General features: G+C 44.5%; 2 protein-coding genes across 3 annotated transcripts in view; one reads left to right on the forward strand and one right to left on the reverse strand.

Annotated features, from left to right (window-relative positions):
* Positions 1-415: 415 nt before the first annotated feature.
* Positions 416-9,098, forward strand: psma3 (proteasome 20S subunit alpha 3). The gene is made up of 11 exons (XM_038300860.1): positions 416-513; positions 2,343-2,425; positions 2,539-2,662; positions 5,322-5,423; positions 5,506-5,579; positions 6,630-6,702; positions 6,774-6,839; positions 7,038-7,084; positions 7,348-7,415; positions 8,314-8,378; positions 8,915-9,098. Exons 1-11 carry the CDS (start codon positions 493-495, stop codon positions 8,957-8,959), a joined length of 768 nt encoding a protein of 255 aa, XP_038156788.1. The 5' UTR covers positions 416-492; the 3' UTR covers positions 8,960-9,098.
* A 1,574-nt stretch (positions 9,099-10,672) lies between these two features.
* Positions 10,673-21,963, reverse strand: part of arid4a (AT rich interactive domain 4A (RBP1-like)) — a 34,451-nt gene continuing 23,160 nt past the window's right edge. For both annotated transcript variants that reach the window (XM_038300871.1, XM_038300872.1), the window contains exons 12-25: positions 21,595-21,667; positions 19,402-19,496; positions 19,118-19,215; positions 18,794-19,028; positions 18,447-18,664; positions 17,205-17,366; positions 16,959-17,040; positions 14,438-14,654; positions 14,304-14,363; positions 12,810-14,228; positions 12,618-12,722; positions 12,379-12,534; positions 11,888-12,034; positions 10,673-11,807 (exon numbers count right to left, since the gene is read on the reverse strand). In XM_038300871.1, coding sequence (XP_038156799.1) covers positions 11,704-11,807; positions 11,888-12,034; positions 12,379-12,534; positions 12,618-12,722; positions 12,810-14,228; positions 14,304-14,363; positions 14,438-14,654; positions 16,959-17,040; positions 17,205-17,366; positions 18,447-18,664; positions 18,794-19,028; positions 19,118-19,215; positions 19,402-19,496; positions 21,595-21,667 — 3,171 coding nt within the window. In that variant the 3' untranslated portion in view covers positions 10,673-11,703. The remainder of the gene's footprint in view (positions 11,808-11,887; positions 12,035-12,378; positions 12,535-12,617; positions 12,723-12,809; positions 14,229-14,303; positions 14,364-14,437; positions 14,655-16,958; positions 17,041-17,204; positions 17,367-18,446; positions 18,665-18,793; positions 19,029-19,117; positions 19,216-19,401; positions 19,497-21,594; positions 21,668-21,963) is intronic.

The raw sequence follows: 21,963 nt of genomic DNA on the forward strand, positions 1-21,963 counted from the left end.
GATCTAGCTACTTAGGGAAAAGATAAAGTTGTTGGGTTAAAGCCAGTTCTTGGCTTTACTGCAGTGAAATGCCTCAGATGAGAAATCCAAAAGATCACATGAATAAAAGAGCATGATTGACGGCTGTAATTCCTTCATTATTCCATCAAACTGATGTGAGAAAAGATGCTGAAATATTTTCCTGATGTTAAGTTTATAAAATGTATAAAACTTTACTAGAATTTTAACAATCCTTTTTTAAATCCCTTAAACTAATAAAGGCAGCAATGTACCTTGATTATTTTTTTTCACTTATTAATACAATTATCTTTCTCCTTATTTATCTGTCTTCATTTTTTTTTTTTTTTTTTTGTATAAATGTTTAAATTTTTTTCAATAACAAGAAGTAGAGTTTTGCGCTTTTATTTTGAAGACCGTGACCGGAAGCCATGTTTTTCCTTAGGAAGAGGCTGAGTGGTTGAGAGGTGTGCTGAATTCACATTTGGTGTCAAAATGAGCTCCATTGGAACCGGAGTGAGTAATTTACAGTTTATTTTCACCTGTATTTTATTTTTACTGGGTTAATGTTTTATAAGTTTGCTGTATTTTAAAACCATACTTATATTTGACTTCTAAAAAAGCCCTTTTCCTGGAAGCTAGTCATCTGCCATGTTAGCCTGCTGAGTCACAGACCGGCCTGTTAGCACAGGCTAAAGTGAAAGTAAAGTCCCTCATTGTTTTATTTCTAATTGATGCTTTTCTATTTTGGCGAAGCTTTGTTGACGTATGATTTGATAAAACAAAAAAATCTCTACCGAATCTTGCATCTCATTCGATAAATGTACTTTAATTAATGCTAATGCTAACAGCTAGCTACGTTGCTCGCCAGACTCTGTGTTTAAGAAATCAGATTTTAGTTGGAGTTTTACATCTCTAAATGAAAAACTCGCCTTACAGATTAAGCTGATTATTTAGATTGTTTTGCTTCATTCGGCGTCTAATTTATGTAACTTCACTTGTTTATTGCTGTTAATCCTCAGTTCATTTTCAGTTATCAGTCTGTGGTCTTGGCATGATGTGCATCAGCAGGATAACATATACATATATTTATGGATTTATTAAAACTTGAGTTCACATCTATAAAAATTAAGACACAGTGAATTACATGAATCCAAATAACCAAAATCTAGTGTAACTCAAAATAGTAGGTTTTTATGTTTTATACGTCTACTAAAAGTGATGCACCTCAGATAATTTTTAGTTTAGAGTTCATTCACAAAAATTCAGTAAATAAATGAGACTATCAGGTCTGACATTATTCGGAAATCAAGATCCCAAAGCTTAAAAGAAAAGGTGAGAGGCTCAGAAGCCAAGCTGCTTCAGGTCCAGTCATGGTTTGAGGATCTATGACAGGCATCCCCAAACTCGGTCCTCGAGGGCCGCTGTCCTGAAGGTTTTAGATGTTTCTCTGCTCCAGCACAGCTGATTTTAATTGATAGTTGATTAACAGGCTTTTGCTCTACTGCAATCATCATAATCAGCTGTGCTAAAGCAGGGAAACCTCTAAAACCTGCAGGACAGCGGCCCTCGAGGACCGAGTTTGGGGATGCCTGATCTATGACGTCTGCTGGTGATGGTCCACTCTGCCTGGCCAGGTCTACACATTTCTTTACACAGCAAGAAGCTTCATGGAGATGCTTGTTTCATTTTCTATCTGGACTCTGTTCCTTTCTGCACTCCTTAAAGTACCAATACCTGCATTAATCACCTTCATATCAATGTGCTTGAAGCAGCCTGGGCTTGAGCTGAACCTCCAGAAGCAAATAGAAATGGATATTTTTCATTATTAAACCTTTATTTGTGTATGAATTATTGGTCAATTGAAATGGAACAGTGCATATTAATGAACGGACAGAGCTTTGGTCAATGCCCCATTAATCTGGTATAAAATGCTACATTTCCTTTAGTAAAAACAAACAAGACAAACTTTCACACAGTTTTTTAAACAAAAATAAATGTTCCGTAGAAATTGGCATCTAGCAGCCAACTGTCTGTCTTCTCTGGTATAGGCTACTAAATTTGGGACAGTGTTGCCAACTTCTCAGCAAGAAAAATCGCTTTTGGATGTCCTAAAAACCGCTAGATGACGTCATCGCCTAATTGGCATACATCATATCATCTGGCTGCAAGAGATTATGAATTCCTACAACAGTTAAACATTAATTTCATCATTCAATTTTTCAATCTAGGGCTGGATCTGAAGCAGTTTTGCACATTTCATTTGCAATCGAGATACAAAGTGGAAAGGTTTGCTGTCTCTGCGTGCTGAGTACTAACGTGGCCTTTCTGTTTGCGTGCTGCAGTATGACCTGTCTGCCTCCACTTTCTCTCCGGATGGCCGTGTGTTTCAAGTGGAGTACGCCATGAAGGCTGTAGAGAACAGCAGGTGAGTCTCCATTTGCTCGTCACTCGTCAGGCTGTGGATCTTTTCTTCAAGCCGTCCAGGTTTGGATGATGTGTCAGGAACAACCCCGTTAGCTTTGAATGCTTTGTCTGCAGCACAGCCATTGGGATCCGCTGTAAGGACGGCGTGGTGTTCGGGGTGGAGAAACTGGTCCTGTCCAAACTCTACGAGGAGGGCTCTAATAAGCGCATCTTTAACATTGACAGACACGTTGGCATGGTAACGTAGATGGTTTCCTAACCCTCAGCTGCACAGATGATTGGAGTGATTCTGGATTAATGTAGTTGTTGAAGCTAGGCCGACTGTGGCGCTAAAATCAGAGTATCCAGTCAAGCTGATAGGGATTTATGTTTTTGATAATATCCGCGCTGCTGATGGACTGAATGATCAACTTTTGTGTTTAGTTCAGGTCTTACACTCTGTCGAGCTAACCTAATTTTATTTACTGGAATTACAATTAAAGATTGGGAACATATTTGCAGAATATTCTCATCTGAACAGAAGGAAAAGACCGTTTAATGCTTTGGTCAGAAATCAAAAATCCGACTTTATCTTTGATGCGAAAGAATCTATTGAGGACCTTGTTCTGACTCACACAAACCTTCACAGTTCTGCCCACGGATGTTATCTGGACTAAGTGTGTCGTACGTTGATGGTTGTCGTCCATTTTGAGCAGTCAGTGCCCCTGGATTCCTCCACCAGGCTGGTTTCTAGATGTTATTAATACGTGAGGCCCTTTCCTCTTGTTGCTGTTTGTGAAGAGCAGCAGTCCCTCTTAAAGCAAATGGCGACACATCATAACATGTTCTGCTGTTTGCAGGATCCTCTCTTTGTTTCCTCCTAATATAAAAATAATCCCTTTGCCTAAACACCCCCGTTTTAATCCAGTTACAAATAACACTGATGGAGAGAACCAACCAAGCCAACTTTTAAACTGTCAAAAATAGGAATTAGACATGTTTCCATCGACTAGAGCGAATTAAGCGGCGATGTAAAGCGTAATGTTGTGGTATGTTGAGGTTATTCCAGGTTTTAATAAACAGGAACCAATGGTAGCAAGCTAGCACGGCCACAGATCAGAAAAGCTTTAGTGATTTTGTTATATAGCTCAAACAATTGATCTGATTAATCACTTTTTGAAATAATCAAAGCTAACTTAATAATTGATTAATCGTTAACTGGAGAAAAGAGACTCTATAACATGCCTTTAGCTGACAGAGCGACCCACTTAGAGCAGGAATTGTTAGAAAAACTGTCAAAATATATGAACATTTAAGATTTAAAATCTTCGACCTTCAATATACTCCAGAACTCCAGAATTTTGCATAATCCACAATTATGCAAAAATTGAACACACAATAATATGACCGAAATGAATATAGAATAACAGAGCAAGCTTATGTAACGCATGCCGGTTCCATCCCCTGAAATGGTCGCAGAGTTACCTCTGACCCGTCCTTGGAAAGGTCTGAGCCTCTAGTTTCCCATGATGGTGGCCTTTAGTGGGCGGGGCTAAAGATGAATACCTGCTGTTGCATTTCTCCAACACAGTCACACATTTAGGTGGGATTTTAGATCTTATTTTATTTGTTTACACAGCTATAAAACAAAAGGTACTTGTGAAAAAATAATTTTGAAACATGTTTTAGAAATTTTAAAGCCCCATTTAAAAGGCGTGTGGATGAAACACCATGTGACTGTGTTTTGGCCATTTCTATAGATAGATAAACATCAGCTGGTGTCAGCTGGGCCCGGTACCAGGCCCGCCAGGCTTAAGGGGTTAAGGAACCTTTGGCTATCTGATTATTAATCGAATCGAAAAAATAATCCCCAGATTAATAGTTTTCCAAAATAATGGTTAGTTGCAGCCCTACTCTGTTGCAGTCAGGTAAGCTGTTCTTCCATTATAGACGGTTCATCATCCAGAGAGACAACTTCTTCTAACGCTTTCAGGACGGAGGCAGTCTTTCCATCTCCTTTTTGGAATTTTATGATTTTTGAAAATGGTTAAAAAAGCCACCCAAAGGAGCGTAAAAACTTGTTTGCGATATCAATATGGTAACCAATGTTATACCAGTTCATAGTTAAAATGAACTAGCTTAAAGTTCATAGTTCACTTTATCAAACCTATAAGTGAAAGAGTTTAGGTTCATTTGGTAAATGAAGCCACAATCCTCCACAAGAGAAGCTCATATCTCCCCCTTTAGATGTGTGATCATAATGTATAGAAAGAAATGGAAAACACTGGATGCAGTCCAGGTATTCTGGATGTGCAGTGAAGCCTTTATTTAGCTAAATGACACAGAACTTCAGAAACATTCAGGAACATTCAGGTTCTGCTGAAAAGATCTGGATCCAGAATGATTTCTTCCATTCCTCAGTCTTCAAAGGTGGCATAAAAACCTGAATGGAAACTTTGCTGTTGACCCTTTATAGGGCAAGTTAGCGTCTTTGATCACTTGCCTTATAAATGGAGCCCCCCCAATACCGCTATTGGCTGGAAATGTTCAAAGCTTTGCACCCTATAAAGGGTTAAATGTTGGAGGAGAAGATGTGGCAGATTTCTTTTGGTCCATCTAGAGCTGAATGATTTTGGTTAGAAACTCTTGGTAAGCTAACCGCTGCATAGAACAGGGAGGAAGCTCACTAAGTGCTTCTCTGATTCAGAAATAAAATTTTATTTTATTGTGATTATTCTTCTAATGCAGTTCATTGTCCAGTCTGGGGAGCAGCCTGTTTAGTTGGTTAGAAATTGTTCAAAGGTTTTTTTTTTTTATTCCATCATCAACAAACGCCTGGATTTCTTCTCAGATTAGGATATAATAAACGTTCAAACGGCTGTTTTAGGAGAACATTTCTGCTCCCTGTGCTCCTCCAGGCGGTGGCTGGCCTGTTGGCAGATGCTCGCTCCCTGGCCGAGGTAGCCAGAGAAGAAGCTTCCAACTTCAGATCAAACTACGGACACGACATTCCTCTGAAGGTAAACGGAGCAGCCAAGCGCTCTGAATTTCCTGTTTAGAAGCTGACGCCGTGTCTGAGGCTTTCCTCTGCTGTTGTTGCAGCACCTGTCAGACAGAGTGGCCATGTACGTCCACGCTTACACGCTGTACAGCGCCGTTAGGCCGTTCGGCTGCAGGTGAGGCAAACCTTCACATCCTGATAATCTTTCTCTTTCTTCCTGTTATTCTCCTCCTCATTCATACCTCAGTCAGATCTGGTTAATATGCGGCCGGAGGCGCCGCTTCACTTCATTCTTTGCTTTAAAACCACGTTAGATGTGATCAGTGAGACTCTTAAACTCTCCCTGATGCGGGATAAACCACAGATGGTCAAACTTTCTGGAGACGGTCAGCGCTTCGATCAGCTCCAACTGAACATAGCTGTAAAATTAATCCTGCTTGTTTTTATAATGAATGGAAGACGCCAGTATTCATTTTATTACAGCTGACTCACATTTACAGCTTAAAGCAGTAACAGGCGTCCAGTTAATTTGCTTAGACGTTACGGACTACATAAGGGCATCGATATCGTTAGGGATTTATCACTAATGCTCTTCATTCTTCTTATCAATCCAATATTTTAAACAGTGGAAATTAAACAAACTTTCAAATGTCTATTTTATTTAATTTATGGGGAAAAAAAGCAGATTTCCCAGCATGATGCAGCGTTTAACTTTAGGTGAAGCTCCAGCAGGAGAAACATCCGTCTCTAAGAGACAGATCATGTTGGAATAAGTGAAAGAAAATCACCCAAAAATTATAAGAAAACATGATTTTGGTCTTTAAGTGGTGAGACGGCAGATCTAAGTGAGCTCTCAACTCGCAAAAAGAAATCTTCTAATGAAATCTGGCAGCTCATACAAACTACTCCTGAATGCTTCGATTAAAACATCTGGAATAATCTTGCAGTCCTGACAGTGCAGGAGATCACACTGTTCAGGTCTGCAGCCAGCCACCTCTCCCTTTATCTGAGCTCTCGTTGAAGGATCTGGAGTAAAGAGTAAAAACGGCTTTCCTGCAGCACCGTAGATATTTACAGGTTGTTGCACATGGAGCAGAAGGAACTTGATCCCAGCACGTAGAAATGCATGTGTTAGATTGGGAGGTCTGTTCCTTCCCTGTTGGCTCCGACGGACACGTCAGCTGATGCTTCTCCCTAACGCGCTGTCGTCTGTCTGACCTCTCAGTTTCATCCTGGGCTCCTACGACAAAGACGACGGTCCGCAGCTCTACATGGTCGACCCGTCCGGCATCTCTCACGTGAGTCTCAGTGGGAGTGGGTGAGCGAGTGGGAGGGTGGAAGCAGCAGACTAACCTCCATGTGTGTTCAGGGTTACTGGGGTTGTGCCATTGGAAAAGCCAAACAAGCTGCTAAGACAGAGATCGAGAAGCTGCAGGTGAGATGTTTCCCTTTTGTTTTTTATCTGAGCTCCACAGAACCAGCTAGCTTAGAAGCGTTAGAGCTGCTCGGATCAGCATGGCTGCCTGACCCAGGATGAAGGCAGAGGGAGGGAGGCTGGCTGGAGCCGACCAGCCCTGAAGGTGACCTGCTAACTCCATGCGCTGATCTCTGAACTCTTCTTATCCTCCAACAGATGAAAGACATGACATGCAGAGAGCTGGTCAAAGAAGTCGCCAAAATGTGAGTAAAACCCTGAACCTGTTGGCAGACCGAACCAGAAGCATCTGTGTTTATGTTTCCTCCATCCTCAGATTGAAACTAATTCAGCCTGATCTTTTACAATAATAATCATTTTATTCTCTTGTAATGAATCATTGAAAGCAAAGAGAATTAAAGTCGGATGGATCCTCTCCATCAGGCCCTCAGCATGGAGGGCGGGGTCAGTGCTGTCATGGTTCAGCTGGTTGGTTCAGCTCTCTTCTGCTTCTCATTTCCTTTGACAGAATCTACATCGTCCACGATGAGGTGAAGGACAAAGCGTTTGAGCTGGAGCTCAGCTGGGTCGGAGAAGGTACAGGCTGTCGCTTCTGGTGCCTTTAGAAACGGACCTTCTAAACCTGCAGAACAATCACTGATCTGTATTTAGTCCCTGGATTGCTGATTGGCCGTTGGTAGTACGGGGTTAAAGTGAAGCCACCGGCCGCCATATTTGTACTCCCTAGTTACACTGGTCTCAATGTAAATAATCCGTGCGCTACAGCATTTAACAATGATGATGATCTCATTTTCAGGGGGACTTAAGACTTTTAACATAAAGATAAATTCATCACTTTGTCACACACTGGCTGTTTCATAGCATCAGTAGATTTCTTTAACCTATTATAAAAAGAAAATAGGCCCATCACATTGCACAGTCATTATGAAGTCTATAAATTATGTAATATAACATATTATACAAATCCATCACAATAACATTAATGTGTAAATGGAGCAGAATAATACAGATGAGCCAAATGTGCTAAATTGATGATGTGCATTTAATATACATGGATTCATTCCATTGTTATAATTTCGTATAATTTAAAAATTTTACATCAAGTCTATTAATGCTGTATTTTCCTAATGCAAAGTGTGCATGAATTATGCCATATCTGTGCATTAGCCTTTAAAATGTTTGAGTTGCTTTTTTTCATCAAAATAACACGCAATATCTTTCAGTTCATGACTATTTCAAATGAAAAACAAACACAAATAACATACAACAAACACTATACATACATATATGATTTGCTGATTTAATTAAGAATCTGCGCGTCAGAAAAACGTCTTCATGGGCGTCAGGAGCTCAGAGGGTTCGTGGGCGGCGGCTTCTGCTGATCTCTCGCCTTTACCTTCATAGAAGTGTCTGTTGCCCATCGGGCATCTTGTTGCCATGGTAACGCCTCTGATCCGCTTTCTCTGTTCCTCAGTGACAAACGGACGACATGAGTTGGTTCCCAAAGACATCAAGGAGGAAGCAGAGAAATACGCAAAGGTGAGACAATATAGATGAAATTTAGTCGCTAATATCGATCGATCAGCCTGAGGTTTCTTCCTCCGCTTTCATTTAGACGTCTTTATATTCCCATTTATTAATCATCAGCTGAAAGCCTGAGCCAAAGATATATTTTTTTACCTTAAACTAATATTTATAGGTCAAAGGTCTGAGTTGTAAACCTGATTGGACCTGATAAGTGAATAGGTCTGAAATGGGAAATCTTCTGTACCTAATTGAAGCTGATTCAGCTTTTATCCTGATCCTCACCTGGTCTTTAAACAGAATGACGTGTCCTCCAGTGTTGGACCTGCTTGATTTGTTTAAATACTTCCTGATGGTGAATCAGGTCCACAGCTCAGAGCGTAGTTCAGCTTTAACATGTTTCTAATCCTGGGCTCAGACTGGAGACGAGTTTAACTAACCTAATCCCCGCTGATAACTGAAACATTTGTTAGATTAAACCGGGATCATCTGATCCTCTATGGGGGACGTTCCTGAGGCTGGACTTCACTCTGACCTGCTTTGTCTTTCAGGATTCTCTAGAGGAGGAGGATGACTCCGATGAAGACAACATGTAAAATGCAGCGCCGGGTTTGTTCCTCTTCATCACATCCTGCTGCTCGGACACATCTCAGCTATTTTTATATTGTTTATGAGCTTTCATGTCTGGTTTTGCATTCTTCTTGATTTTGACTTTAAATAAAGAAACTAAACAGATTCTGATGGTTCTGTTTGAAATCTCAGTATGATCCATTTGACAGGAGGAACCGCTGGGAGCAAAGCTACGCTACTCCTCAGCACGTCAGAGGGGAGCATTTTTCTCACCGTTTCAAAAGGGCGAAGAACAGAAAAGATGGATTTAGTCAAAATGTTTCTTTTTAACATTAAAGTGGGAATTTAAACCAAGGAGCTCCAAATGTTTGAGTTACAATATAATCCCAGATTACAGATGAATGTTATCGTTTTAACAGTCAGCTGTTTTAAACTTGAGTCAGAACAGGAAGGTCCAGAATCACAGAGGAACCAGCAGCTCCTACTTCGGTTCTTGGATGAACAGAGATGAAACAGAAATGGTGTCGAGCATCACAGGAGAAGCTGGTGGGCTTAGTCTGGGTGGGGGGCGGGTTCTGGATGTGCTCAATAGAACCAAAACAGCAGAATGTGGTTATTGTACCTCTAAGCGTCCAGCGTTTTACCACACCTGAATCCCTGACAGTTTGGGTTCGGCTGCAGCCTTGAGGAACGGAGGGTTGGCGTCATGGAGGACATGATGGTCATGTGGTGCAGTGACTAGGATGCAAGCTGTGTTTAATGACTGATGAGTAATTTGTTCATTTGCTACCATGTTTGGCATCTCTCATGATGCCACCATGTTTGACTTTTCGCAGTTTACCACGTCATTGTTCATCACATGAAATACTGAGATCTCTCTTCTGCCCTCACAGCTGTGATTGGTCCGATACCCTGAACCCGCCCCTTTATACTATGAAGCTAATCCCACTGGTAGCCATACTAACCATGTAGGGAGTGATAGCCATGCTAACTATGCAGGGGCAGCGATAGCCATGCTGAGTATGTAGGACGTGCTAGCCATGCTAACTATGTAGGGAGTGCTGGCCATGCTAACTATGTAGGGAGTGATAGCCATGCTAACTCTGTAGGGGCAGCGATAGCCATGCTCACTATGCAGGGGCAGCGATAGCCATGCTAACTGTAGGGAAAGCGATAGCCATGCTAACTGTAGGGGCATTTATAGCCTTGCCAGTCCAGGGACTGTCTGCAGTACTACTGGAAGGTGCCTTGGTCAAGGTCAATGACCAGCGTACCTGACATGTAACAACCAAACCAATACCATGCCTACTGCTTTAGATTAATACATTAGGGTATGTATGCTTCTAAAACTAAGAAAAAAAATTTCACCATCCCCTTTTTATTTTTCCACACCGAGACTACTGGCTACAACTTCTTAGTTAATCGTCCTAAAGGTTGGAGCGGAATCACATTGATGATGCCTGCTGGCCAGGCAGGTACTGCTGTACGATTAAACAAAAAAATTATTGCAAGGTTGTTTTTGTTATTTTGCAGAATGATAAAAAAGGGGTCCCTATGTCCTCCAGCAGTTTAAGCCTATAGCAGCATAACTATAAGCTTGATCAAAAAGGAAAGTTAAGCCTAGCCTTAAAAGTAGACAGGGTGTCTGCCTCACGGTCTAAAACTGGTAGTTGGTTCCACAGGAGAGGAGCCTGATAACTTAAAGATCTTAACTTATGAAAATGAGACGCTGCAGCAGATCTGGTTAAAAACTTTATTAGAAACAGAGAGCGCTGCTTGCTGCACACACACACACTTGTAGTATGGCTTGTGTGCGTTTCTCTATTTACATGTTTGCTCTCAAATCTCTGCCAGCAAAACACATGAGAACCCAAAACAAACAACCGAGGAGTAAACAACTACAGTACAAACAGTCTCTTAGAAAATATTAGAAATTATTCTTCTGGGGTGTAAAACGTAGTTCTCAAATACAGGTGTGGTTTTATTCTTTTAACATTTTATGTACAAAACAAGCAAACGTGGAGGAGCTGGTAGCAGCCGTCCGTCTGAACCTGATGCAGAGCAGAACAGAGGGAGGGAGGGGCGGAACGCAGCGTCCAGAAACCGGTTCGGACCTGGAGGAGACTCGGTTTCAGGACTCTTCCTGTTTCAGAACATCTCTTTTTAAACATTTCAGTTTTCACATTTTCTCTGAGTGATTTCATGTGATTCAAATTCCCATCATCGTTTAAACTTAGTGGACCGAAACCAGGTCAGTTAGAAGATTTAATTCAAACTAATTTAATTCTACCTCAGAAATTCATAAAAGCCTTTACAAAAAAAAATTTGTTAAATTTAATCCAATATTTATCTAAAGAGGAACAAAACTTGAGAAAACAGAAGAAATTCTGTTTAACAGAAGAAAACGATTAGGATAAGTGTCTCTGGACCAATCAAAATAAAATCATTCAATCAGAAAAGTGAACCTAGAACGTCGTCTTTGTCCTGGTTTGGCTCCCAGTAAAGGAAAACCTTCTGGATGTGTTTGGGTTGAAGCGGACCTACTGGTTGCTGACCCTGAAACCAAACGGACTCATCAGATGGTTCTGGACAGGAGCATGGTCACCCTAGAGGGCAGGGATGGAGGACACGTCTGCACCAGTGCATAAAGGCCCGCCTTCAATCGCCTCCCCATCTCAGCTCCACGCAGCCAGGAGCTCAGTCTGCAGCGTCCTGATTTAAGTGTCCGAAGTCTGTGGGCTGAAGGGACGCGCCCCACGTGGGCGTGTCATCACCTGCACTCCACCGCCACGGTGTTCTGAGCCGGCGAGGCCGAGGACGGACTCATGCCTGTGTCTGAGGAGCCTGAGGAGGTGGACGCCGTGGTGTTGGACACTGAGGACGAAGGACAGTGACAGTTACAGCCTTAGCACAGATTCAGGACAAAGACGTAGAGGTGTCCCTCTCTGCCCCACCTTCTCTCTCCTTCTTTTTTAGTCTCTTCCTGCGCCGGTCGATGGAGGCCACCTCAGACTTCAGGCTCATGTAGTACTTCCTGATCTCCTGCAGCTTCTCCTGCAGGAAGGAGATCCTCTCGGTGCTCGACATGCTGTCCAACTCATCTGAGGAGCAGAGACCCGTTAAGTCAAAAAGCATAGAGCTACATTCAGCAGAAACATCTGCTGGTCCAAGGTCTCGGCTAGAGCCGCTTCCTGAGGCTCAGAGAGCAGAACTTCTCCTCAAACATCTCAAGCAGCCTGAACGGCTCAGAGGTTCTTCATCTTCTCATGGCCTCAAAGAGTCACTCTGCTGCTCATCACTTCCTCTGATCAGTTAGGTTAGATATGCATGACTACTGGTCAGTTAACGCTTATATATGCGCTGGTTAGTTAATGGTTAGATGTGTACTAGTATCTGATTAGTTAACCTTCTGGTTTAAAAAGGGATGAAGAGATTGGTAATTTACCAAGCTGCAGTGTCCACTTGTAGGAGCGCTGTGGGGAGGGGAAGCCATGTTTGTCTTTACTGTGCGAGGACGGAGAGGACAGACCGGGACAACGGGACTTCTGGGATTTGGACAGCGATGAGAGACGAGACTGGTCCTCGCTGTCGCTGCTGTGACCTGGAAGACGACCAGCACGAAAAGAAGACGGTGAGAAGAGATAAGAACCAGGCCGGTGGATCAGAGGACCCAGATCAGCCTACCTGCTCCGTTCTTGTCGGCCTTGGCGGGGGTCAGGGTCCGCTTCTGGTTCCGTTTGTGTTTCTTGGCCGTCAGGCTGAAGTTCACGTCGTTCACCCTCTTCTGACCTGAAAGGTCAAGATCAGAAAAAAGTCAAAACAGAGACCAGAAGACAGCAGAATGTGGCGTACAGGGCGGCGCGTCTCCTTCCTCACCTCTGTCCTTGTTCTCCTGCAAAAACAGCAGCGAGGAAGAGGAGGAGGTGCTTCCTTCAAAGCCAGGACTGGAGTCTCCCCCCTGCTCCCCCCGGCTGCAGCCCCGCTCCTCCTCAGCAGGGTCCTTGGGAGGATGGGGTTCCTCAGAAATGACAGTGGGAGGGGCAGCTATGAGGAAGGATCTGACCTGAGGCTGGGGGGGTTGAGTGGCGAGAGGCAGGGGGGGCGGAGCCTGGTTCTGCTCCCGCATCATGAGGAGGAGGCAGTCCGACGAGGAGGGGGGCTTCTCCTTCTCATCCGGGTCGTCCAGGTCCACCTCGTGGCAGACGAGAGCCTCGGGACCGATCTGAGGGTCCAGCTCTTCGGCTGGGGGGGGGCTTTGGGCCTCTGTCCCAGAATGCACCTCTGCAGGTCCACATGGCGACAGCTTCTCCACCTCCACCACATTATCCTTCTTCTCCTCTGGGCGAGGCTGGTCCTCCGCCTCCCCCCCTTCATCCCCGCTCTGCTCAGACGGCTGGGGCAGAGGGGGGGCTGTGGGCGGCGCGGGGGGGCCTTCCTCCTTCCTGTCCTCCGTGCAGAGCTTCTTCTCTGCCGTTCTCTGATCTGTTGCTTTACGTTTCAGTGGTGAACTACTCTTCTGTTTAGGCCCCGCCTCCTCTTCCTCCTCCTCCTCGTCCTCTGTGGCGGAGTCCGTGTCCGAGTTAACGGACGGGGGCTTGGTGGGGAGGTGCTGGGACGGGAGGCATCGTAGGACCACCATGGGTTCTTCTTGTCTCTTCATGATCCCCCGGGGAGGAGTAGTCAGGAGTGTGACCTGCAAGGGGCTGGGGGCGGGGCTAGCGTTGCACTGTGGGGTTGTGGGCGGAGTCTCAGGAGTGGACTCTCCGGGATTTGCCCTGCGACCTTTCCCTCTGGGGGACAGAGCTGCAGCAGTGGAGTTTTCTTCCTCAGCCGTGCTGCTGGGTGAGGAGGATGCGGCCTGCTGTCTCTCAGGCGGGAGGGACTCCTCCAGCATCACTTCCTGTCCAGGGGACACCCTGCTCTTGTCTTGGATGGGTAACGTCCGCATCACAGGAATTGCTTTATTCTCCTTCTCCAGGTGGACTGCTGTCCCATTGGGCTCCTCCGCAGGCTCCGCCCCCTGCTGCTGCTTCTCTTGTTGGTCCGCCTCCTCCTGAGGCATGTTGGGACATGGCGGTGCTGTGACCTCTGGAGACGCTGCTTCGGCCTTCATGTCATCAACATCAGCAGGTTCGGGTGCAGACGTCTCCACCTCCTGCTGCTCCAGCTGTGCCGGCTCCTCCTCCTCCGGCTCACGGGTCTGAGGCTCAGATCCCCCTCGCCAAGGAGACAGTTTCTCCGTCTTCTCCGGTCCATTGTCTGTTTCGCTGTCATCTGATGAGTTTCCAGAATCTTCTGCGGGCAGAGACAGATGGGCTGTTAGAGGAACAGGATCCTTAAACAGAGCAGACTAAGCGGGGCCTTTCTTACCGTTGGAGGCCTGATCAGACTCATACATGCCCGATGTTCTGGTACTCCTGCGAGTCGTATCTGCACACAGGAAACCAACATCAACTATACTGAATAAAATGTTTAGTATTCCATAAAAGTTCAGCTCCCCCTACCATTTCCATTTGCCAGGGAAGGTGTGACCTCTGACCGCGCGCCCCTGCCATTGGACTGGCCCTCACTGCTGGGGGTTTTGGAAACGCTGCGTCCTGAGGGGGGGGTCCTGATTTGAGGACGACCTCGCTTCAAGCCGGGTGGCTTCACAGGCGTTATTGATACAGGCTTCTCTTCTTCTTTTTCTCTCTCCTTCTCTGGTTCTTCCTTATCTTTGTTCTGTCAGAATAAAAAGGGGGAAGAATTCATCCATCCATTCATCTCAATAAAAGGCTGCCCAGGTAGGGGTCAGATCCTGGACAGGACCCCATCTATCAGAAGACCAGCCCCTGGGCACTAACAGCAGCTAACATCATCATGTGGAACTTTATAAAGCGAAAGGGTTACTTGCATAACCACCTTTCTCAAAGTAGCATGAGTGAGATGTCTCACTAAGTGATACGCCTCTTGCCGTATTCCTCAGAAGCATTTATTTTATTACGCCAATCCTGATTGGCTGCTGATCATGAGAACTGCATCACCTATCCTATAAGTAACTGCATCATGATGCGGCATCACTCGAAATAAGAACCTCTCACTTGGCTCCATCTCACTAATGCTACTCTGAGAACCGGGGTTATGCAACTAACCTATAGATCTCATTCATAGCATTGGTTTCACTGTCTCACTATGGGATATGGAGACCCCCGTATTGCCAGACATCGTATCTCTAGCGTCCCCTATCACTCAGCTGTGCGTGCCTCAGAGTTCAAAACAACTGAAGCAAGACTAGGAACAGACGTCCAACTTAAAGGACAGAGCAAAAGCAAGTGGTGAAGACCAACTCGCTGCATGCATGTCCTGAATGGACCCACCCCTAAAAGAGGCCCAGGACATGGCCATGCCCTGAGTAGAGTGGGCATGTAGACTAACTGGAACTTGAAGACCCTGGCTTGTATATGATAGAGTAATTGCTCCCACAATCCAGTGGGAGAGCCACTGCTTAGTGATCGGCTTGTCTCTAGAAGTGCTGCTTCGTCTACAAAGGAAGACTGGGTAGACGGAAGCAGAGCGCCATGTCCTCCTTTTTCCAAGCCTCACAACGCTGATGCTTTGAGGCTAAGATGGAACCGAAGATGCCTTCCAGCAGGATAAGACAGTCCAAAATGTCATCCCTTTCATGGTCTGACGGGTTGGTGAGGTGGAGCCACCTCGCTCTTTCCTGTAGAACCGTTGTCCCCATAGATTTTCCTCTGGCCTGGACTGCAGATGTCAGTTATAACAGTGATTTCTTCCCACACGTTCAGGTCCGGCTAAGTGGCCATGTCCTCACACAGTACAGCTTGGAATGCAGAGAGCATGGAGGACACGTTCAGAGGTCTCACAGCAACTGCTGCTGCTTTATAAGCTCTCTCCGTCAAGGCGGACTGGAAGTTGTCAGCCTTGGATGGCAGTGTAAGGTTCTCCAAAGACTTTGGCAGCTGTGCTACCAGCCAGTGGTTCCACTGGGGGCATGCAGTGGATGCCACATTTTTCCCATGCCCTTGCAGTCCAGAGAAGAACCTGAATCAGATTTTTCCCACTAAACGGGCAGCCCTTCAAGGAGAGCGCAACCTCTTCCAAGAGCTCTGGGAAAAACAGGACGCAGCTGTTTGCCCGCTGAACGGTCTGGGACAATTTCTTCCCTTCGTAGCACGTTCTGGTGGTCTCCGCTACTACTTTGGGCCAGGGGATGTTGAGCCTGGATGGAGTGCGTTTGCACACTGTCTACATATCCATGCTTACAGCGGGGGAGGCTGTAGCACTCTCCTCGCCTTCCCCATGAGCCAACGGGGCGACTGGCTTTGCAGCCTGTAGGTTTGGAATGAAGAATTCATCCTCGTCGTCATCCTCTGAAAGGACGAGCTCCGAGATGACTTCATATTCATCCTCGTAGACCATCTCCAGGATGTCCTCAACCGGTGAAAGCGTATCAGCTAAATCCGCTTGGAAACCCCAGCTAGTCTCAGTCTGGGTTGGACAATCCTCCCCGGATCACTGTTGTTGCTGGGTGGCAGCCCGCTTGATGGCAAATACGGGTCTCTGCCAGAGAGGCTAGCTTGGCGAGCTAGCCGACTACGTAGGCTCTTTATTGTGAAGTGGGAACAGTCTGTTCATGAACCCGGGGCATCAACCGCCAGGAGGGCGTGTTCCAACCCGAGACATGTCGAGGAAACCGGATGGGGGCCTTACTCCTGCACCCACCAAGGCGAGCCTATGAGATGCCATCTCCTCTGGTGTGAGGTGAAGCAGGGTCCATTTCAGTAACTAGAAAAGTTAAGGAGGGAAAAGAAATGTGGCAGACTCCTTCACTGAAAGGTTTTATAGAGATGCCGATTTCCTTTTCCATTGAATCTAGAACCTGCCAACACTGCTAAAGATAACAAAACCTGCTTTAATCACCATGGCAACCCCAGAACTCATAGTTTATAATGTCTGAGTGGAAAGTTTCAGGCCCCGTTTTATATGGAGACGAGCTGGATAACTCGCACAGCGGCGTCTTACCTTCACCTTTTTTCTCTGCCTCTTCTTGGTTCCTTTCTCCGCCGGCCAAATGATGCGGTCAGCCTTCACCCATTCATCATACCTGTAGGTCAGACACCAAAGCCCAGTTAGACGGTTCAAACCAAACCTGCTGCCATGTGGAGTCAAGGACTGGCTTTTATCCACCATGAAGGACACCCGACACCCAGCAGGTTGGTGACAGTCTGAAGGAGTCAACAAGCTGCAGGAAGTCACCATCACACTGACCTAACGTTCCAGCCGTAGTAATGGACCAAGTAGAATTGTTCTCCGTTGTCCACATCTGTCTTCTTGATGTGTGCCTCATAGATCTTCTGAGTTTTTCCTCTGCCGTACTTCACCCTGACCTTTGTTCCGGCCAACGAGTCTCCATCCTCTTCCTCCTCGCTCCTAAAACAGCGAAGCAAGAAAAAACCAACAAATCTCAGATGCGTGGGATCAAACTCAGCTTCATTCTCATGCAGATGCTATCAGACTTGTTTTCTCCAAACTACTGAGGAAGTAAATCTTTTGACAATCAGCCAACATCAAACTGAACTGCACTTGTTTGCTTCACAAATGGAAACCTACAGATCCTTCTTTTAAACGCTTCCCTCTGAATAATTGGACAAATATAGCTGATTAAAAATAGATCTAAAAGCCATCTATACCGGAGCCCTATTTTACCTTCTCCTCTTCAAGCCATCTCTGGATGAATTTGGGAAAGGCATCCATCTGAAATGGATGGATGTCTGTCCCAAACACAACATGGATCCAACCTGGATGCTGTCATGCACGGAATAATTAGCCCATAAAGCTCAAACTGGAAGTTTATTTTGATTCGATCACGTTTATTTATATAGCAGCAATTCACATCTGCAGAAACTTTACAGATACAATTCAACCAGATTGGTTAAGAGTTTATGTCATGGAAAACCAGATTTGATTTACTAGTGGTTCCTAGAATTTCTAAAAGTAGAATGAGAGGCAGATCTTTTAGTTATCAGGCTCCTCTCCTGTGGAACCAACTACCAGTTTTAGTCCGTGAGGCAGACACCCTGTCTACTTTTAAGGCTAGGCTTAAAACTTTCCTTTTTGATAAAGCTTAAAGTTAGAGTGGCTCAGGTTATCCTGAGCTATCTCTATAATTATGCTGCTGTAGGTTTAGACTGCTGGAGGACACAGGGACTCCTTTTCTTCATTTTTAATATCTGCACTCACCTCCATGTTCACTCCTTTTATTGATGCAACTGCCTGCATTGCCTAGACATCGTTTTATAGACGATCTGCCATCAGAATCTCAATTCAGTCTCATTAAGTCAAACCTATGAATGAGCTTGAATCTATTTCTTTCAGTATTTTACTGGATTTTGTTTATTGAATACTTAAAGGTGGGGAGTAACCCTGTTTGTCAAATGACATTTGTTCTAAATTAGAGATGTGGCTTTACACAGAGCTAATATGTTTACCAATTCATTATCAGAATCTTACCCCTGTCCTCTTCTCTCTTCCTCCCCTTCGTCATCCTCCTCGTCGTCATCATCATCCTCTTCCTCCTCATCAGAGCCTTTCTCAGAGTCATCCGGTCTCCTGTTGCTGCGCCTCCTCACCTCTCTTTGCTGCTCTTCAGTGGCGTCTGCTGCCCGTCCGGTACTTTCTGGTTTGGTGGGAAGTTTTCCGCGACTCCCCACGCCCCCCCTCCTCCTTCCCTACAGTCAGACGAATCAGACATCCGTTTTCAGTTTCAAAGGACACATCAGGGCAGATTCCCCTTTTGAGTTGCTCTAAACTATCCCTGAGCTGAATGACTGAAACGAAAACAAAGAGCCGATTCTCACCCTGGGCGATGAATGTCTCTCCTTCACCTCCTTTTCGCTCTCGCTTTCTGAATCTGCCTCCTCCTTCTTGTCTTCAGCAAAATGCTCTTTCAGTGGTATCATGAAGGACTCCTTTACATCACCTTTTCCTTTTTTATGATAGCTCATTGCAGTGCTGGGAAGGGGGTCGTTGTGGTGGATGGTTCTGAAGGTGATGCCGGCTGAGCAGCAGTACTCCTCAAACCCAAACAGATACCTGAGAGCAGATAGCAGGGGGACGTCACATGAAGCCCAACAGACATGGAGCTCTGCAGGCGTTCTCAGCCGCACTCCAGCAGGTCTTACTTTTTATAGGCCGTCTTAACATTGTAGGATGCAGCAGAGTTGAGTATAGGGATCCCCAGATCCATGTAGACCTGCTTCCACACCGTGCCGGACTCGATCTGAAACGGACACAGAATGAGAACCTGAGTGAAGCTAGAGGATTCCTCCATCAGGACGCTGGTCCAAACCTGTTCTGTCAGACAGCCAAGAGACTCATCAGGATCTCAGTCCAGTATGCGAAACTTTCTGGGTATCATCACTCAACTGACACACTACTCTAATCAGTCACACATCGCCCTCCTCACCTTGCGGCAGCCTCCCAGCTGGTAGACCAGCCTGAAGAGCTTAAATAGGTTGAGGTCCTTGTAGCCCAACACTGGGGGCTTGTTGATGGGAGTCCCTGAGAGAGAGAGGAACACATTAAACCAACTCATCAGGAAACAAAAACAGCTGCAGTTCAGGCGTTAGTTTCAATTTTAAACAGGTTTATCACGATCAGCGTTGGGCATCGTTTGAACGATTCCAATTCTGGTTCCTTTAGGACAGAGGTCACCAACCCGCGGCTCTTTCATCCTTATACTGCTTGGGAAAATAAATTACTTAAAAAAAGTACAGCCCCGATTAGCAGACGCTGTGCGCAGAAGTTCAGGAGCAGAAGTCCCATTAACCAGGTTAAATAAATATTTATGCAGATATTTTGCAAATATTTATTTTTCATTGTTTAGTGACACAGTTCTTTTTTCCCCAATTTATTTTTGAAATTCAGGTCGAGGCTCCGCAACATGCTCTGAAAGCCCAAAGACGATATAAGAATGACAGCTCACGGCTTTTTTTTGATTTTGTTTGCTACATGGATTATTTAAGTTCAGCCTTTTCATTTATTTGAATAGACATTGTATTATTTTTTATCAAGAATTCAAAAATGTTAAAAAAGTGTTCATTAGATAAAATTTTCTCTGTAGCACTTTGTGGATTTCATAAGCAACACACATCCTCGCTGGATGAAAAAGCAATATATACAGTGTTATCTTCATTTTAGATAAGATGATAGCCCATCTTCAAAAGGGTAGTCAAAGCACTAATAAGTGTACTGTACGACTGGGGTGAACCCCGAAGCATGAAAGGGAAGTTGTTGTTTTTTTAAAATATATTTCCTTTCTATTTAATAAATGCGTTCATAAATAAATTCATTTTAGATGTCATAAAGTATTTGCGGCTCCCACTGTTTTCTTTTCCGTGGAAACCGGATCAAATGGCTCTTTCGGTGTTAAAGGTTGCCAACCCCTGCTTTAGGAGGATCAGAAAAGTTTAAATGCTTTAAATAAGCCGGTTAACTGGAGTTCTGCCTGGATTTCAATTCTATAAGCCTTTAACTCTTTATAAACCTTAGTATACATAATTACAGGGTTATTTAAACTTTGAACTCTAATACAATCTCTTAATAGGGTTAAATTATCACTTGGAGCTTTACTGTTAACCGTATTCACACATATCCAGTGTGTGACGCTGCAGGAACTGATGTCCTATAAGACAGTTTGATTATTTTACTGACCCAGGTTCAGTGTTTGGCTGATTGTCTGAGCTGCAGTAAAAACAGATCAACAGGTTTTACGGCATCCCTACAGAGTTTAGATCCTCAGCGTTGTTCCCTGGAGTTCAGATCTGCACAATCAGACGGAGGTGGTTCTCAACGACTCGACCAAAATAACGTTTGTTAAACTTGAAATTTAGATTATATTAAAATTTGTTCTGCATCAACATCAAGCATGTAGGATTTCACTCTACGATTTGTTTCCGTCACCTTAACTTAGACTGATTTATTTTATTACTTTGTATATACAATTGTAAACAAAAAGAAATTTCGTTAACAGCTCTCTAAACAATTTCATTTTTTTAAAGTGCAACCTTGAAAAACAGTAAAAAAATACATAAAAACAGTAATGTAAACATATGACTGTATATTTACAGTTCTAACATTTCAGTTTTTTTTAAACCTCTGAATATTAGCTACAGCTCTGCAGCTCTATGTGGACGTTTGCCATCATCTCTAGTTTCTCAATATATGAATTTTACTTACATTTAAACCGAGTAAAATCTGGCAGATCTAGAATAAAGTGCTTATAATCCCATCTATATTGCTAGGAAATGAAGCAGGTACCTGATGAAGCAGAGGGATAAAAAAGGCTCTGATCTCCCTGCTGAAAGTGCCCTATAATTGCAGGAGGGAACAGATTTCCTCAGGAAACCTAGTTTAGCAGAACACCGATCAAAGAGCAGACATTCACTGGTGTTTGAACACGTTGGCTGTTAGCTTTTACACGCAGCCGACTGGGCGCGTCTTTACCTTTTGAATGCTCCCACACTAACATACGCGCACTCACATTCTCCTTTGCTGATATTCAGCCGCTTTGCCTTTCAGTCAGCAGTTCGGCATCAAAAAATTTCAAGTGGACTGATTGTGGGAGAACTGAAAGTTTCCCGTCTCCTCTCAGTCTTACCTCTGTCCTCCATAAATTTGTAGAGATGCTGGAGGAAGTTCTCCTTCTCCTCGGGGTCTACCTCCTCCTCTGGCTAAATGGACAGAAGGTCAGAGAGCAAGGCGGGTCATTAGACTTTCACTTCATGTCAACAAGCAGCACCTGAAAGCTCCTGGAAGCTGACAGCCCACCGGCGAGAAAAAGAGACGCTCGGCATACAGACTGAATGGTTAGCTTTTTGTTGATCATTTGTATTCCTTTTTTTTTTTTTTTAAGAGATAATAAAGATGATTTTTTTTAGGTCATCCAGAGGGCAACGTCTCTCCATCGAGCTCTGAACTGAACCAGTTAGCTACGTTCACACCGGACGCAGCAGAAGCAGCGAGTTTA

This window comes from Cyprinodon tularosa, unplaced genomic scaffold (assembly GCF_016077235.1).
Source record: "Cyprinodon tularosa strain WSP-4 unplaced genomic scaffold, ASM1607723v1 ctg459, whole genome shotgun sequence".
Classification (NCBI taxonomy): domain Eukaryota; kingdom Metazoa; phylum Chordata; class Actinopteri; order Cyprinodontiformes; family Cyprinodontidae; genus Cyprinodon; species Cyprinodon tularosa.

Coding starts and splice junctions, on each gene's coding strand:
- psma3 (XM_038300860.1), top strand. CDS start 493: ATGAGCTCCATTGGAACCGGA. Junction 2,426..2,538: donor AAGGCTGTAGAGAACAGCAG/GTGAGTCTCCAT, acceptor CTTTGTCTGCAG/CACAGCCATTGGGATCCGCT. Junction 6,840..7,037: donor CAGAGATCGAGAAGCTGCAG/GTGAGATGTTTC, acceptor ATCCTCCAACAG/ATGAAAGACATGACATGCAG.